The sequence below is a fragment of the Phyllopteryx taeniolatus genome, chromosome 2 (genome assembly GCF_024500385.1).
Source record: "Phyllopteryx taeniolatus isolate TA_2022b chromosome 2, UOR_Ptae_1.2, whole genome shotgun sequence".
NCBI classification, from domain to species: domain Eukaryota; kingdom Metazoa; phylum Chordata; class Actinopteri; order Syngnathiformes; family Syngnathidae; genus Phyllopteryx; species Phyllopteryx taeniolatus.
The window spans coordinates 5,843,345-5,862,277 of NC_084503.1; the positions used below are offsets into that span (position 1 = coordinate 5,843,345).

General features: G+C 44.6%; 1 protein-coding gene across 12 annotated transcripts in view; it reads left to right on the forward strand.

Moving 5' to 3' along the window:
• The window catches only part of ccdc102a (coiled-coil domain containing 102A), a 91,531-nt gene that overhangs the window by 40,320 nt on the left and 32,278 nt on the right, over nucleotides 1-18,933 (forward strand). For 10 of the 12 annotated variants that reach the window (XR_009785692.1, XR_009785693.1, XR_009785698.1 and 7 more), the window contains exons 6-9: nucleotides 6,587-6,703; nucleotides 8,418-8,627; nucleotides 14,270-14,440; nucleotides 15,171-15,274. Coding sequence is in view for 8 of the 12 variants with exons in the window: in XM_061756348.1 (XP_061612332.1) it covers nucleotides 6,587-6,703; nucleotides 8,418-8,627; nucleotides 14,270-14,440; nucleotides 15,171-15,274 (602 nt within the window). In the remaining 4 variants the exon portion in view is untranslated. The remainder of the gene's footprint in view (nucleotides 1-6,586; nucleotides 6,704-8,417; nucleotides 8,628-14,269; nucleotides 14,441-15,170; nucleotides 15,275-18,933) is intronic. The other 2 variants (XM_061756401.1, XM_061756393.1) reach the window with 1 other exon arrangement.

Here is an 18,933-nt window from a genome sequence, read left to right on the forward strand (position 1 = left end):
AATGGTGAGTGTGGTCAGGAAGTGAAGAAACGGGTCCAAGCAGGTTGGAACGGGTGGAGGAAGGTGTCAGGTGTGTTATGTGACAGAAGAGTCTCTGCTAGGATGAAGGGCAAAGTTTATAAAACAGTGGTGAGGCCAGCCATGATGAACGGATTAGAGACAGTGGCACTGAAGAGACGACAGGAAGCAGAGCTGGAGGTGGCGGAAATCAAGATGTTGACCTTCGCTCTCAGAGTGACCAGGTTGGATAAAATTAGAAATGAGCTCATCAGAGGGACAGCCGAGGTTCGATGTTTTGGAGACAAAGTTAGAGAGAGCAGACTTGGATGGTTTGGACACGTCCAGAGGAGAGAGAGTGAGTATATTGGTGGAAGGATGATGAGGATGGAGCTGCCAGGCAAGAGAGCGAGAGGAAGAGCAAAGAGAAGGTTGATGGATGTCGTGAGGGAAGAAGACATGATGGCAGTTGGTGTTGGAGAGGAGGATGCAGGAGATAGGCTCTCATGGAAAAGGTTGACGCGCTGTGGCGACCCCTAAAGTGACAAGCCCAAAGGAAAAGAACTGTTAGCTTTGAGCTCGCGATTTTTGTAAACAAAAACGAAGAAAGAAACTAGGTCTGTGATGTATTTGAACATTCAATGGGTTTAATGATTTTGTTATGCATGTTTAGTTTCACAGTGAACTTTCAAGTGTCAATAAATGAATTTAAGCAAGCGATATTCACTCTTACTCCTTGCTACTATGATAGCACCTTAGCGACATGTGGGCTCTGCATGCCATCGGGGCGCTGCTGGATAGAAGTGCTGGAGCGGAGCAGGGAATGAATTCACTGCTTGTATAAGAGTGGTCAAATGTGATATTTTAGATCCGGTCTAATCCGATCCTTGTTTTTTTTTTTTGCTGCCATCGGATCGATTTCTGATCGCAATGATCGATTCGGGACACCCCTAGTAAATACCATACGAAGGTAGTAACCCTTGTCAACCCAGTTTTTAAATGGTGATTGTCTTTATTAAGAAAAAAAACCGATTCAAAGCCTCCCGGCCCTGTGTGACAAAGTAATATCCCCCCTACACCGAATAACTGGTTGGGCCACACTCACCAGCAACAATTGCATTTTGTATAACTGGCAATCAGTCTTTCACATATCTGTGGAAATATTTTGGCCCACTCTTCCTTGCAGAATTGTTTTAATTCACCAACACTTGAGGGTTTTCGAGCATGGGGGGCCTCTTTAAGGTCATGCCACAGCATTTCAAACGGACTTTGACTAGGCCACCCCAAAACCTTCATTTAGGTTTTTTTTCAAGCAAATCAGTAGTTGACTTGCTGGTCTGTTCTGGATTGTTGTCCTGCTGCAGAACCCAACCCGCTGCAGCTTGAAGTCACGAACTGATGGCCGAAAATTCTCCTTCAGGATTTTCTGAAAAAGAGCAGAAGTCATGGTTCCATCAGTCACACCAAGTCATCCAGGTCCTGAAGAAACAAAGCAACCCAGACCATCACGCTACCACCACCATATTTGACTGTTGGTATGACGTTCTTTTTCTGAAATGCTGTGTTACATTTACACCAGATACCTTCCATAAAGTTCAACTTTCGTCTCGTCAGTGCATAGAATAATCTCCCAGTCTTGGGAATCATTCAGATGTTTTTGGGGCGCGGTGGAACGGTGCCCGACTGGTTAGCACATCTGCCTCAGAGTTCTGAGGACCCGAGTTCAAATCGGGCCTCCCCTGTGTGGAGTTTGCATGTTCTCCCAGTACCTGCGTGGGTTTCCTCCCACATTCCAAAAACATGCATGCTAGGATAATTGAAGACTAAACAGTTTGTATGTGTGAATGTGTTGTTTGTCTATATGTCCCGTGCGGTTGGCTGACGACCAGTTCTGGGTGTACCCTTGCCTGAAGTCAGCCGGGATAGGCGCCAGCACACCCACGACCCTAGTAGGATAAGTGGTTCAGAAAATGGATGGACGGAAGATGAGCGGCTTGAAATTCTGCCGTTGATGCCATTATTGTTGAGTCTTGGCTTAACTGAGGCCTGCAGTTCTTTAGATGTTGTCTTTGGTTCCTCTGCGACCTCCTGGATGAGCCATCACTTTGCTCTTGGGGCAATTTTTGTCAGCCAGCCACTACTGGGAAGTTTCGCGCCTTTCCATGTTTTCTCCATTTTTGGTACAATGGCTCTCACCGTGTTTCACTGGTCCAAGTACCAATGTACCAAGCTTGAGAAATTGCTTTGTAACGCTTGTCAGACTGATAGATGTGAATTACTTTATTTCTATTCAGTTTTTGAATTTCTTTGGATCATGGCATTTTATTGCAGCATCCTTTTGCTGGCTTTATTTTGTCAAACAGGTTCAATTTCAGTCATTACTTGATTAAGCAGGTCTGGAGGTAATCAGGCTTGGGCGTGGTCAGTGAAAATGAACCCAACTTTCCCCCCAAAATGTGATGAGCCACAGTTGATTCATCATTTAACAGGGGGGGGGGGAGCATATACCTGGTGCCACGGTGGACGACTGGTTACCACATCTGCCTCAGAGTCCTCAGGACCCGGGTTCAAATCTGTCCTCGCCTGTATGGAATTTGCATGTTCTCCCCGTGCTTGTATGGGTTTTCTCCGGGTGCTGTGGTGCATGTTAGGTTCATTGCCTGCGGTGTAGGGTCGGGCATTGACAATCGAGAACCGATTGGAACCGGGACTAAGGTTCTGGTTCTCCCAGAATCGTTCAAATTAAAAAATGTTGATTCCCAGTTCCGATGCGTAGTCCGCCGACCCCAAAGAAGAAGTGGCAAAAACCAACGAAGAAGCAGCTCAAATGAACGACAGAAGAACGCACACGAAGTAGTGCAGGTTAGTTCCACACACATTGCCTTTTAGTTCATAGGTTTGAAATTGATACTGGTTATAAAGAACCCCGAGTCAAATGTTCATTTTAGTCTCTTCTGCGGGCTGCTAAGAAAATGGATGTTCATGATTTGGACACACTTTATTTAAACCATGCAAACCTTTTTGAAGAATCAGAATCGAGAATCATTTGGAACCGGAATCGTTCAAATTCAAACGATGCCCAAGCCTACGTAGGTGTGAATGTGTTTGTTTATGTGGCCCTGCGATTGGCTGGCGATCAGTTCAGGGTGTCCCCGCCTCTCGCCCAGAGTCAGCTGGGATCGGCTCCCGCACGCCCGCGACCCGCGTGAGGATAAGCGGTATGGAAAATGGAAAAATGGATGGGGCATATACTTTTCCACACAGTGCCAGGTAGCTTCGAATATTTTTTTTCCCTTGATAAAAAAAAAAAAAAATATATATATATCACCATTTAGCAACTGCATTTTATGTTTACTTGGGTTGTCTTTCTCTGATATTTACATTTATTTGATGATCTTCAACATAGATGTCGGGAAAGTGCCCCCCCCCCAAAAAAATACAAATAAAAAAAGAATTAGAATTGACTTTTTCACAGGACTGTAGCTAATGTGTAATATCAGCGCCTGTTCCGCTGACCACCAACGCAGAAGAATAATGATCGAAAGTGTGGCTTAACTTTGTTCAAATAAATGACCATCACCACCAATGAGATTATATGGAGTAACATGGTCGAACACCTCGGGTGAAAGTCGGCGTGCGACGGCACGGCACGCCACGCTCCCTGCAGCTCTGACCCTCGGCTCAGCACAATCACGTGAGTCAAACAATACAATGCATCTTATTATTCAAATTGAGACGAAGCCCAACCCTACTGGATGGATACAGCGTGCATTCTGAAATATTGTATTTGCGAACATAACGCCAAGAAAATATGTACATTTTTCAGCTTTGGAAATGATATGAAAGGTTTGGGAAAGTCATGGAAAACTATGACTAAGAAATACACGGGTAATCGGGCGTGACAAGACACGTGGGAAAGCACCGTCAGTGACGGGTGAGCACCAGACAAGGGGAAAGACACGCACGAGATGACGATTTTTGTACTGTACATGTGATTTCCTAGTTTCATTTCCAAAAAGTTTTGAAAGCATTTTCACCATTGTCATTATGCGGTGTTGTGTGTACAATTTGAAAGAAACAAATCATGTCATCAGTATAACAAGAAAATGTGGAATAAGTGAAGTGCTTTGAATATCTTCAGTATGCAGATGATTAAACAATCGAATTAAATCCAGGCTTTGGTACTGATTAATGATCTTTTATCCATCCATCCATCCATCCATTGTCGGAGGTCGGGTCGCAGCCAGCCGGTGACCAGTTCAAGGTTTATCTCGCCTGAAGTCAGCTGGGATGGGCGCCGGCGCACCCACGTCCCGAGTAGGAGAAATTGGCAAGATGAGCGAGCCAATCGGAGCAAAGCTCATTTACGTCGCATAATAATGAGAAATCCGACCGTCTCAAATCTCTCGAGCTTGCAAAAGGACATTTTGCGCCTTTCCAACCGAAATGATCGTGCAAATCCCATAAAAGGATATTAAAGATGATCAAAATGAAATGCAAAGACAGAGACGCAAGGGGCCCTGTCAATAGATTTTGGTCGACAAATATACCAAATATATATCTATTTATATTATATGTTTTATTGTATTTTATTTGATATATCTATATTTCCCATGTAATATGAACTGTGAACGAGGGCACAGACTCACCCTCTAAATCCCGGATTTGTTAATCTTGTTGACAGTAATGAATGACTTCAGAGTCGAATTGTTACTCCTTTTACTATTCTGAAATAAAGATAATAATGTCATAGTCCAATTCATCCAAAAATCCAATTCGGACCGGAAAAACAGTACGCTGGCGTGCTTTGGCTGACGCGTCTCCCTCTGGAATTCTAATTATTTTTTTTTTTGTCTTTTAAAATCATGGCATACTTAATTAAACCAGGATCCCTCACCCAACCGTGGGCAAAAGTAGAACCTGGGTTGGTTTTGCGTCCGTCTCGGTGCTGAGAAATGTATAAATCGACGCTGCTCGCTAGCTAGCCCACGAGCTCTCATCATCTGCTACGTTCGATTGGATCCTGCACAACCTTCTCCCATTCATTCTGCTGCAGTTGCCGTCTGCCGCGAACATCAGCTCCTTGAGCACGGCGGTCGGACGCCTCCTTCCACGGAGATAGTTGTCCCGGTGGAAGGCGATGGCTATTTGCGTCAGTGATCCATCATTAACTGCAATAACAAACGACTGCGCAAGTCCGCACGTGCAGAAAATATGCGCAGTAAGTCTAAATGGCGGCTGCCGGAAACGCAGGCTCGAAATTTTGAAATATTTTGTCGTTTTTTTTCAAGCAAATATGTCGTGGGAGCAGTTGTAGCTCTTGTCAGAATAAAGTAAGTAGTATGATATTCTAAGATTCGTTCTGGACGGAGTCCGAAAATTTGGATTCAATAATCGCTTTTCCACGCCGACTTCAATCCCAATTGGAGTCACCACCCTTTTTTTTTTTTTTTTTGGGGGGGGGGGGTGTCATGCAAACACAATTACAGATGCCAAATACTCCACACTGCTATCTTTAAAAACTCAATAAGAGCTGTACATCAAGTCATATAGTGTTGTTCCTTATTTCTCGAGCCTTATCCAACAAAGGTAAGGTATTTGTAATGTCGCCCTGGCTGCAGAAAGCTGAATAAAACCAAGCAAAATACATATCCAAACTGGACAATGTAATATAGTTACAAGTTACATAATACATTACATCATCGCGCATGGCAAATAAAAGCAGGCGTACTCGAAAGCTGGAGAATTTGTATTAAAAACATGAATGCCAACACACTGGAAAAATGGGAGGGTCTTGTCAGACACTCGCATCTCGGGCGAGGAGGAGGAAACACCACATGGCAAATCAGCGGCCACAGGAGTGGGGGATCGACACCCCCCCCCCCCCCCCCCTCCTCCGTCAAATAACAGCAATCTGAATTTCACCGGAAACAAAGGGGCACAATGACTGCGGCCCGTGAAAGGCAGGCAGAGGAGCAGCTCATCCGCGATAGAACTATTTGAAAGCTGGAGGCGGCGTTTTCACAGTACCCAGCGACATGGCCACAACTTCTGGAAACTCAATTCTTGACCCTTTGGAAACCTGATTTCACATATGTTGCGATTGATTTTTTGGGAAATCCATTCATTCATTAATCCGTCTTTTCTGCGATGTGTCGAATTTCCGAGACATTTTCTTTTCGTGGCACTTTAAGTTAGAAGCTTGGTCAGGGAACAAATTGGACTTTGAGGTCAAGGTACCACTGTATTCAAGCTCGAAAGGATTTTTTTGTCCACTCAAAACACTCCTGGAGGGACGAAGTTAGGAATAGCTGCATTTCAGGACTGCTTCTCAGACGCAGTTTTGAGATGGATGCACCTTTGTCGCTCGCCGTGGCCCGCTGGCTTGCTCTGCCTTCTCTCCTTCACTATCGCGCTTGGTTTCGTTTCTTGGCTCTTTATAGGTGCGAGCATGCTACATACGGTATTAGTCATAATTACAATTTGAAACGGTGCTGTAATACTAACCATTAGAAATGGTACTATGGTTTATCAGTAAACTGTTTTATAATCATGTTCTTTCATAATTCTCCTCTTCCATTGCCACCAGCTGAATCTGTTGAGGGAAATGCATCAAGATGAACTTGGGCGCATATCGGAAGACCTGGAGGATGAACTGGGAGCTCGTTCCAGTATGGACAAGAAACTAGCTGAATTGCGAACTGAGGTAACGGGCCATTTATGAAAACATAAATTCACACTCATTGATCAACACTGCTGGATGAACATTGTTGAAAAACTCAACAACTAAATTGGAAAATATGGTATTCTTAGCTACTCCTTAGGCACCTTTGCTCGGTCCTGTGCTTCCTTCATTTCATTTTTCGTTTGCTGCAATAAATCTTGCAGATGATTTTTCTTCTCAGAGCAATGAATCGATCGCTGTTGGACTGTTCTGCTTGTCTTAGAAGATGTTTCACCTCTCATTTGAGCAGGCTTCATCAGTTCATGCAAGGCTAGGTAGGACAGCGCGAACCTATTTTGGGGATTTGGAAACCAAATTAGAAGCAGGGCCCAAACCCCAAATGGTGTCATTCATCTGGAATGCCAAACAACATCCGTTAAGATGCCGGCTTGTTCAGAGATAGCTTGAATATCCATCCTTCCATCCATTTTCTGTCGCGCTTCTCCTCACTAGGGTCGCGGGCGTGCCGGAGCCTATCCCGGCTGTCATCGGGCAGGAGGCGGGGTACACCCTGAACCGGTTGCCAGCCAATCGCAGGGCACATAGGAACAAACAACCATTCGCACTCACAGTCATGCCAACGGGCAATTTAGAGTCTCCAATGAATGCATGTTTTTGGGATGTGGGAGGAAACGGGAGTGCCCGGAGAAAAGCCACGCAGGCACGGGGAGAACATGCAAACTCCACACAGGCGGGGCCGGGGATTGAACCCTGGGCCTCAGAACTGTGAGGCAGACGCTGTAACCGGTCGTCCACCGTGCCGCATTCAGTTTGAACTTAGTAGATGATTAGTGTGTGACACTCGGTTTCAAACATTGCATGCAAAATGTGATTTCTTCACAGTATTGACATTTTTGGAATTCCTGATTACGGGGGTCTTATGAGCCGGAAGCCCAAATTAAAGCAAAGCAAATGTATTGATATAGCGCATTTCATTCACAAGGTAACTCAATGTGCTTCACATGATTAAAAGCATTTAAAAACAAAGAGAAAAAAATAAAAGTACAATTCAAACAGCGTACTGTGCAAGAAATATCATTTTCAAAGCCTGGACTTCAAAACATTCACGGTCGGAGCTGACCTCACGTCCGTTGGCAACTTCTTCCATTCATAATCGCAAAACGCTGCTTCGGCATGTTTGCTTTGGACTCAGTGCTCCGCTGTTTCAATTACAGAAAAACGAACAAATAAATGAATCTATAATCTATGAAACGTTTACTTTTCGAATGAAATTATGGGAAGAAATAAGACTTTCCATGATATGAAATTTTTGGGGAAAGGGTCCGTATATATATATATATATATTTGCGAGAATACGGGCGCACGGTCCTTTTAACGCATTGTCGAGGTATCGGACCGCGACTCGGTATCGGCAGAGCCTTCAAATCAAAGACTTGGACTCGGACTCGGGTGCAAAAAAAATGTGATTGCGACATTTGTAATTTTGGAATACCTTTATTCAAATACAAGAAATTAGGAGACAATTTGGAATTTTTCGATACACTTTTTCTTTGAAACGCATTGCCAAGGCACGGGATTCGGACTGGGTATCGGCAGATACTGAAAATGAAGCGACTCGGACTCTCATGGCTCAGGCTAAAAAAAAATGTCCCTAATATATTTGCAATCGCGCCACTCCTGTACAACCGGCGGTTCTGTTTCCTAAATGGATGAGTGACAAATGTGTGGCTGTCAGATGGAGAGGTTGCAGGTGGAGAATGCAGCAGAATGGGGTCGCAGAGAGCGCTTGGAGACAGAGAAACTGGCGCTGGAGAGGGACAACAAGAAGCTGAGGGCTCAGACTGAAGACTTGGAAGAACAGATGGCGAAGAAGCGCCGCCAGGCTGCGTCGGCCATCGACACAGACCTCAAGGCCATCCAGATGGAGTTGTTTGAGAAAAACAAGGTAAAAAGGCACAGTATGCAAAGACAAAGTAGTCTCTTCTGTCACGCGGGAAAAAAAGTTTCTTTCTAGCTTTCAGCGGTACAGCGGGTTTGGTTTCACCAAAAACCAAAGGAGGAGAAAATGATTTTTGGGTGAAAAACGATGTCAACGCAAATATCTTTTGCTTTTACGTCACCTAAAACTATATATCAAAAAGAAAAAACCAAATAATAGTTGACAGTTGATACAGAAATGCAGCGTGAGTGACACCGACTCATTGCATGGCTCAGGTTGAACTTCAGTGGCTTTTTCTCATTCGCTCCATGAACTGCGTCGTCTTTTTTACCCGATCGCACGCTTTCGACCACCCACTGTGACACATGCTCTGCTTACACCAGACATGGCACTCTGTCCAAGCGCGAAGTGCCTTAACTTCTCCAACTACCGACATGTTGCCACTTCTCTCCCTCATAATCGACTTGATAAGCCGAGATTTACCGCCTGGTCTATCTTCTACCGTACGTGCAAATCCGTCGCCTTTCGGCGAAATCTGCCGCTTTGAACTCAAACTAGGCCATTTACATGAATCGTATAGATCCAATGAGTTTTTCCTGGGGGGGGGATCTCCGTCGCTGTCGTCATAGGCTGTTTCGTACTCCTTGGACGGTGGCAGTTAGAACCATTCCAAGAATCCAGCATCCACACACAGATGTAATGTCTGAATATTACTCCGCGAGGGACTAATATGCATCGGCCGGAGGTTCCGCCTGTGCGCTCGGGACCTGCTTTGGATACGTCGCAGGAGTTGACCAGACCAGAAAAAACACATCCGCCGCTTCTGCTGTTAAGAGCGAACCGTATTTGTACTCCGATAAAATTATCTAAATGTCGCACGCTACTTTTATTGATCAATTATTGCTTATTTATCAACTATTTCACGCGCGAGATTGCGACTTCGATTTCCGCATTGGGCGCTGTTTGCTCCAATCAAATTTAATCGCGAGTGCCGTTTAAGTCTAGTTCACCAATCATAGAAAGTCACACGACCTCACACGTCTTCTATTGGGCTTCCCGGCATAGGTAGTATTAAGACTAGATAAGCCAGCCCGGCAAATGGACGCGCATACGTGGCGGCCGTGTTGGGAAGGCGGTCGTTACCATGAAGGCAACGGCGTGCGACTGTGTTTACATTTCAGATGACAAAAACAACAGCTTTCATGTATTGTAGTATTTTTCTGGCACTGTCTGGCCAAATGTGGATATTTCAGCCCACTTCTAAGTTGAGAAAACACTTTGCAGTAAATTGCAGGTGTTGTGTTGTAGTTTTGGCTGTGCACACAGACACACACACACACACGCATGCACACATACAGCAATATCAGAATTTACATATACGCATTTTATTTTGATTTTACTGATGTTCATGCTGTGGTTAAAAAACCTGACGTTACTCACTACTTTTTACTCTGAAGTAATTTTTTGGAGGACTACTTTTGACTTTGACTTGAGTCGCATTATTATCAAGTAACAGTACTCTTACTCGAGTACAATATTTGGCTACACTACCCACCTCTGGAGCGGACATCCTCTATTGCTATTCTTACATTGAAGCAACATTTTTGCTCATCACATCACACAGTGTCGTATTTGTTGCACTGGTCTTTTGTATTTTCTCGTTGAGGTGCCGCTGGTCGTGGCCCCGGTTGCGGTCCCAGCGGAACCACGAAGCGCACGCAACATCGCCAACAAAAGCTGATCCGCTAGTACATCTTGAAATAATTAGGAAACGCACTTAGTTATCTAATTAGTGTACGGATGTTAATGTTAAATATATTAACCGACGGAGCGATGTTACAATGAACCAACTTCAAATGCAGAAATCCAACCGTCCATTTTCCGAGCCGCTTATCCTCACAAGGGTCGCGGGAGTGCTGGAGCCGATGGCAAATAAAAACAGAAAAATACTGTACTTAATATTTTTCTGGAGGATGCATTTGGGCCCCTCCTTGAGCCGTCACCTTATCGTGGTGGAGGGGTTTGTGTCTCCCAATGATCCTAGGAGCTAGGTTGTCTGGGGCTTTATGCCCCTGGCAGGGTCACCCATGGCAAACAGGTCCTAGGTGAGGGTCCAGACAAAGCACGGCTCCAAAAACCACTATGACAAGTACAATGAATGGATTCAGGTTTCCCTTGTCCGGGTGCGGGTCACCGGGGCCGCCCTCTGGAGCCAGGCCTGGAGGTGGGGCTCGAAGGCGAGCGCCAGGCGGCCGGGCCTGCAACCACGGGGCCCGGCCGGGCACAGCCCGAAAGGGTAACGTGGGTCCCCCTTCCCATGGGCTCACCACCTGCGGGAGGGGCCATAGGGGTCGGGTGCAGTGCGAGCTGGGCGGTGGCCGAAGGCGGGGACCTTGGCGATCCGATCCCCGGCTACAGAAGCTGGCTCTAGGGACTTGGAATGTCACCTCTCTGGCAGGGAAGGAGCCCGAGCTGGTGTGTGAGGTCGAGAAGTTCCGACTAGATATAGTCGGACTCGCCTCCACGCACAGCTCGGGCTCTGGTACCAGTCCTCTCGAAAGGGGTTGGACTCTCTTCCACTCTGGAGTTGCGCACGAGCAGGTGTGGGTATACTTATTGCTCCCCGGCTCGGCGCCTGTACGTTGGGGTTCACCCCGGTGGACGAGAGGGTAGCCTCCCTCCGCCTTCGGGTGGGGGGACGGGTCCTCATACCTTTTAATATTATTGTTCTGCCGTATCGCTACTGCCAGTGCTTCGATAGCTAGTGTGACTAGCATGGGCGCGAGTGGGCACGCTTGTCTAGTTCCTCTTTGCAATGTGACCCCATTTGTGGTGACAGTTGCTTTGTGTGAGTCGTATAATATTGCGATCCAGTGAATATATGAATCACTAATGCCAAATTTGTTAAGTACAGCAAAAAGAAAAGACCAGTCAACTTTGTCAAAAGCTTTTTCTGCATCAAGTGACAAGACAATTGTTTTGAGATTCTTACGCTGCCACATACTTAGTAGGTTTATCAATCTCCTGACATTGTTGATGGAGCTCCGTCCGTTCATAAAACCTGTTTGGTCACAATGTATTATTGACAGGAGAATTTGTTCTCGTCTGTTGGCCAAAGCCTTAGAAATGGTTACAAGCCAACGACTTGAATACCTTCTACTGCAGATTTGAAAAGGACACTTTCACCACATCTCGGTCTGGCTTCGCTGGCCTCTCCGTTCACACACCCTACACCTCCTTGCCGGTCTTCTTTTCTCTCCTTGTGGGCGATATGCGCTCCAGCCTGGGATTTCCCAGTTGGCCCTCGGTCCCGCAACTCCCACACCTGCACCTTCTGCCTCCTCATCGTCCTCCTCTACTTTCTGCTCAATGGTCCATGTTTTTATGACCTTGCGCATGAAGTCCAGCAAGGTTTTGCACACCGATGGATTTTTGTCTTTGAAAATAATATAAGCCTTGAACAAACAAATCTGAAACAAATAAGCGCCATTTATTTTTTTTTTACCGGTTGAACGACCTTCCGACTAACGGGTAATAAGCAATATCTCGGTCCGATTTATCCACCCCGTTCGTGTACACACTCCGGTTTGAGTTGGGCAGATTTTTGCTGGCATCCCTTCTGCCACACTTCAACCGTCTCCATGTTGTCCTGATGGCAGGTTGTCACCATCTTCACCACCATCGTATTTTCATTGTGGAACACGAGCTTTTCCCCCACACCCAAGTAGGATTTATTTTTTTAGTTCTGCAACGGACTGAGGTTCCCGTCTGTTTCTCCTCAGCCTTCCACACATATTTGTTTGAGCCCCGAATAAAAGAAATGGACTTGTAGAACTTGTCCATGTCCACTGTGTATCCATGACCAAAGAGGAGTGTGAAAACAATCTCTGGCGGAGTCCGAGCTGTACTGATGCATGGTTTTATGTTGAAACAGTACCCTGTTTCAGAGTCGCACAAAATGTCAGATTTTATCCCCTATTTCACGGGTTTGAGGGGGTCGTGCACGCCAACAGACACAAAAATGTGCCCAGGTTGGTACACTTCTTTTCATTTGACCACAATGTAGTCCAAACTTTGTACAGTTTGTTACGAGCAATTATTAACGGCAAAATACATTCAAAGGCATCAAATATTAACACTCAACAGTATCATCGGTAATCAGGTATCAACGTGTAAATATCAAATAATATTGTATCAAGAATTTTCCACCTCCAATTATTTTACAATAAACGCATTTGTTGGGTTTTTGACCAGCGCCAAAAGTGTGCCATTTTAGCAGTCATCAACGGAAATAGGCACAGTGTGAAAAAACTTTGCTAATATCTGCTAAAAGGGGTTAATGACATTCCACGGCGAGATTTCTTTGCGGCACTTCTTCGAAATAGCCATCGTGCTCGTAACTTTGTCAGTCAAAATGCGTTACGAGCAAGCGGCCACTCAATTTCATAACTGTAATCGAAAAAACGACGGCTATTTGGAATCGATGCCATAATCGTAGAAGGATCAGTCGATTGCTTCAGAAGGAGTAGGAGACAATATTGACTTACATTTTGAAGTGTCTGTCATATTTTCGTTGGAGCGACAAAAACGGTCGACTATTTTGCGACATCGACCACCCAGAACCATTTTCGACTTGCATACGACCGGCACGCGGCAGCGTTTGAGCTTGATGGGAACATGGAGGGGCCGCTGGAACCTGATGAGGGTTTTCGAGAAAACGATGTCAAAATGTGACAAGCTTCCATCTCAAACGCTCGAGATGAAAAGCTCGAGCTTGTATGGAATTCGATGCTTTCTTGTTTGATTTTGACAGTTTTCCATCGCTAGTGCACGCTTTTCTGTGTCCCCTGACCGCACTGCTGACTCGCCGGTCATCTGGACGAGTCGCAGCACTCTTGAGGACGTGTCGTGTTGTATGTGTATTTTTAGTCGATGCCACACACATCTGTATTTGCCCAAAGTACATTTGTTTCCTCGATACATTAACAAGTTGGACATAAATTGCTTTTGGAGCCTTCCCTAACACTAGCATTTGTGTGAAAGATTCCCAAGGTTTTCATACAATAAACAGCTTTCCATGTTTCCTGACCTAGAGTCAGTGTTACCAGCGACCACTGGTCAAATAATGCTCACATTAAGTATGTTTTTAACCCATGAGCCCCTAAATGTAACTGGTGTACTTCCCCAGTTAATGTACGAACATCTTTTCAATAATATGATTCGAGTTCTTGAATTTGTCTTACACCTCAGTGCAACGACCCATATAGCGCAGCTACAATACAAAACGTCACTCGCACGATATAATCCTGCCATTTATATCGTTCGCTTTACCTTGCTGGAATCCTGACGTTTGTCATACTTTTACTCGGTAAATGGCAGACTTCCTTGAATGTTCTTTGAAGCACTGTGTCGTATTTGAATTCTTTGCAGTTAATTCCATTACTTGAAAAGTATATTTTGAGCGGTATTTATCTTCTATTCATTTAATTGGGTGGTCTATTTTTGATAAATAAATGGAGAAAACATCACAGAAAGATGCCGTTAATTTCATGTCATTTTAAGAAAGAAAGAAAGAAAGATACCATGATTTAGATGGTGATCAGGATATAAGATTACCGATATTGCGATATGAAATGTTGCGTATTCAGGAGTTGGCCGATCTCCGTCACATTCATACAAAGCTGAAGAAACAGTTCCAGGAAAAGACAGCGGAGCTCGGCCATGCCAACAGGAGGGTGGAGGGCCATGAGGCTGAAGTCAAAAAGCTGCGACTGCGGGTGGAAGAGCTGAAGAAAGAATTAGGACAGGCTGAAGACGAGGTAAGAACTGAAGCTTTCTGCTCATTTTCATGCACAACAAATTGGATGATCCCCTATTCCAAATCTCTGACCTCCAACTACTTCACCAATGCACATGAACTCATAGTACTTTGTTTTCAGCCCATAAGCTTGGGTCTTTAAAAAATTTAAAAAATATATATATATCAAATATTTATGATATAACATGACATATTTCACTCTGAGTGTGTGCAGTGCATCTATCTCTATAATGACTTCCAGTTTCTGAATTGGAGTGAGCGATTAAGAAGAAACTGGCCACATGCGCATAGGTCCCCGGAGTAGGGCTCGGGCGGCGGCGGCGGCACGTGAGGTTCTTTGTACGGGAGGCGGGGTGGCTCGGACGCTGCGGGCTCGGAAAGAGTACTTGCGTTCGGAAGTTTGGATTTGGAGGGAAACTTGGTGTGTGAGGGAGTGTAGAGATTCCATGAGTTCTTGGAGAGTCCGTTCTTGTTTACCGATGTGAGTGCGTTCGCGATTGCCTCCGGGGTTTCTGATTGGCCAAAGTATTCTGCCAAGAACGGAAAGGAGCCAGAGAGAACGTGATGAACGGTTTATTGAGACGAGGTCATCGAGGTGGTCCCGGATGTGTTGGCAGGCAGCTGGGTTAGTGGCAGGAATGACATGGCTCAGGAACACAGGGGAACACTGATCCATATTTGGTTTCCTTGTTGTTTTTTTATGCGCACACGATTATGCATGTGTTTATTAGCTGGATGACTCCCATAACCAGACAAGGAAACTCCAGAGGTCTTTGGATGAACAGGTGGAGCAGACAGAGAACCTGCAGGTCCAATTGGAACACTTACAGTCCAGGTAAGACACACACACACACACATTCACAGACATACGTACTCGCACGCATGCAGACACAAACATTTACTCAGGTGTACACGCACATAATATTCATAATCATAATTGTATGTACTGTATATAGCACCATTTAAAACCTGTTGACAAAGTGGTTTGTTTGTAAGAACACAGTACGAACCAAACATAATGATCAAATATCATATGAAGCCAAAAAAGAAAACAACTGAAGCCCCAGGCAATGCAGGCACCCACTTTGCCAAACTGAGACCAACAAGGTTGATGGAGAATGAAACACGTGAAAACAACAAGATAATATAAAATCAATGAATACATGAATGAAAATAAGTGCACACAATACAAATGAATAACAAATATATGCGTAATATAATATGAATATCATATCTCAGTTGTATCAGGAGAAAGAACGAAGATACACAAAAAGTAAAAACAGGATTGTGTTCTTCGCGTGGGTGCACTCAGAACCTTTCCTGCCCTTTGGACTTGTTGATGGCCACGCTCTTGCGCTAGACTGCGACCGTAACTTTTGGTAATGCCAGGAGGGTCTGTCATGGGCCACCGTGAACAAGTCCCTGCCGGGGGGGAAAACAAGCAGCATTTGCCTTTGTCGCGGTCTGGGGTCGCGCACGACGTGGGGACAAACAAAGAGAAATCAATCTCAATATTTATGTTGTTGCTACAGTGCGATGAGGTAAAACTAATTCTACATTACACATATCGCGTCTGAAAATGATGTTTTTGTGCATATCAATAAAAGAACGACAATTGAACAAAAATGCTCCACATTTTTGTCTACAGGATGCATGATCTCGCAACGTGTAGTATCGTAGGACAAACTGTCTTGCTTATTTGTGCACGTTGCATGATAAAAATGGCAAACGGAGTCATCGCTAAGGCTATGGACGTTAGCTTTGAAGTTAGCAAGGTCCTACCTCTCCCGTGAGTTTCTGGGGGCAGAGGGGAGGACGCCCTGCAGCTCCCGGATAAGGATGAATCTGGATCAGGCTTATCGTAATCTGAGTCTGAATATCCGTCGACGGTCGACGTTAAGGGGGAAGTGGTTTGTGATGTGGTGGCAATCTCACCGCGGGCCTTCGAATGATCGACACAACCAGCGTTACACGCCGTTCGTTGTCGTAATGTAATCCCGTTCCGCTTTTTTGGGAAAAAGATGATGATGGTCCTTTTTTTTTAGCCATGTTTTTTCGCTGTAACTGTCGACAACTGTCTCACTCAACCATGCTTCTATAACTGCTCACCACGCCCTTCCTCTGATCATGCTGACAAAGCTCCGATCAAAGCCACTAATGCCATTTCGTGTCGATTTATCGTACTAAAATCCTTCCCAAGCCTTTGATACTTATTGTGGCGCTGCTCCAATTTTCTTTTTTTTTAAAAACACGGAAAAATACGTCTTTGGCAATAAAGCGATGGATTGGTGAAAACATATTAATACGTCTCTGGCACTAAATGAGTTAAAAGACAAAATGTAATAGCTGTGTAGAAACCATCTTGTGAAAAGGGTGGATAAAAATTGGATTTTTGAAATTGGTCTTACATTATTAAAATTAGAAGGGTCAAGAATAAATAATACTTTTTATGTGAAGGCGCCTTTCAGGACACTCAACGTCACCGTACAATACACTCAAAATCAAAACACAGTAATATACAACTAAAAATATACAGTAAGGACTTCCGCCAGCACCATGTTCATGTAAAAACTTCAAGCTCTGCTGCTCACCAAACGACATTTGAATAATACTTGTGTCACGTACGTGGTTAGGGCGAAGGAGAGTAACGCAAGGCAAGAACATGGTGGACCCAATTGCAGGGAAGCAGGGAGGCAAGGCAGGAGTGCGGGAGTCTCAAAATAATCATATTTAATCTTCAAAAAGGGAAAACAAGGATATTGGATAAAGCAAAACTGAACAAAGTCCCGCAACAGATAATCAAACCAAAGTAACAAAGAAACACTTGAATATCTAAAACTGGAAACAAACTATGACCTGTGAGTAAGACGTGGAATAGATCGGGAAAATGACACCTGACAATGACATACTGCAAAGACAACGACAACTGGCGACTGGCGACTATGACATGGCAAAGACATGTGACAACGACAATGAACTGAAAGAAACCAGGGAACTAAATACAAACAAATTGACGAGACAACGAGGAACACCTGGACAAGACACGAGTGGCTGGAGAGAGCTGATTGGTCGACACAAGGTAGACGAGAACAGGTGGACGCAACAACCTAATGAGCACACGACAAACATGGAACAAAACTAAACACAACCCAAACCAAAAACACAGACCATGACAACTTGGCTGAAAAATACCCAACAACACCACGAAGACAGACACTGATGATAGACTCTCCAGGCATCAATTTAGAAACAAAGATGATGAGGAGAACTCACCATTAAAAAAAACAATGCTAACAAACAGCTAGCTCTAGCAAAGGGCCTTTAGCTATGGCTAAAAACATGTAGGAGATGTTCCTGGCTATTGTACCGTCCAACCAAGAAATACGGGAGGACGTTCAAAAGATAAGGATGGATGTAAAAGAGTTTAAAGGCCAAACCACAGAATCTTTGACTTGATACATCAATCGGACGTTTGACCACACAGCGAACACAGCTGGAAACCGTGCTAAGAGACCATCGAGGCACATGAAAAAGCAATAGCATGCTTCCTAATGCAGCATGAAGCGGAACTTATGCAACGATGTGAAGACCTTCAGAACTGGGCGAGAAGGCAAAAAGGCTGTAGCAGGTTCCCAAGGGAAGTGAAGGTAAAGACATGGTGGCCTTCATTCAAAAGTTACTACTGAATGGCACGCTGCTGACCGAAGCTGATCTCGAGATTGATCGGGTGCACAATGCCCTCATGCCGAAACCGAAGGAAAACGAACACCCTCGCTCCATTGCGATTAAGTTCACGGACTATACTATGAAGGAACAGATCCTGCAGCAGACCTGGAAACGGCACACAGTGAAGACGGATGAAAATCAAAGATACTTTGATAATGACTATTCACCGCAGCTGAATACGGGGACTAGTCGCTGTTGGAGAGACTGGGACAGTTGAGGACTTGGAAGCCAGTTAGATTTTTTTGATATTCCCTACTGGTTTTTTTTGTGTTTTGTTTTTTTTGTTCTGTGTTACTTCCTTGACAACTAATAGGACTTTTCAAACTGATGATTGTGAAGTATGTGAAGTATGATGGCAGCAAGGATTGACGTGGATGATTTGACAGTGGTTACTTACAATATAAAGGGTCAGGTAAGTCCAGTTCAAAGAAATAAATTACTCAAGCAACTTGAAGCGCTGCAATGCGACAAGAAACATACTTATCTGAGGCAGAACACGTTCAAATAAGGAGGGACTGGGTGGTACAAATATTCTGTGCATCTCATGAAGGAGGGAGGAAAAGAGGAGTTGCTATTTTAATCAGGAGGAATGTTTTTTTTTTCAATAGTGAAATAGTACAAAAAAACCAAAGAACACACATGTTGCACCCAATGAGGACTGTCCATTTGTTTTTTAAGAAGATGGCATCCAAATTGGCGGATGATGTGGAGGGAACCTTAGTTGGTGGGGGGGATTATAATTGTGTATTAAATACGAGTATGGACCGA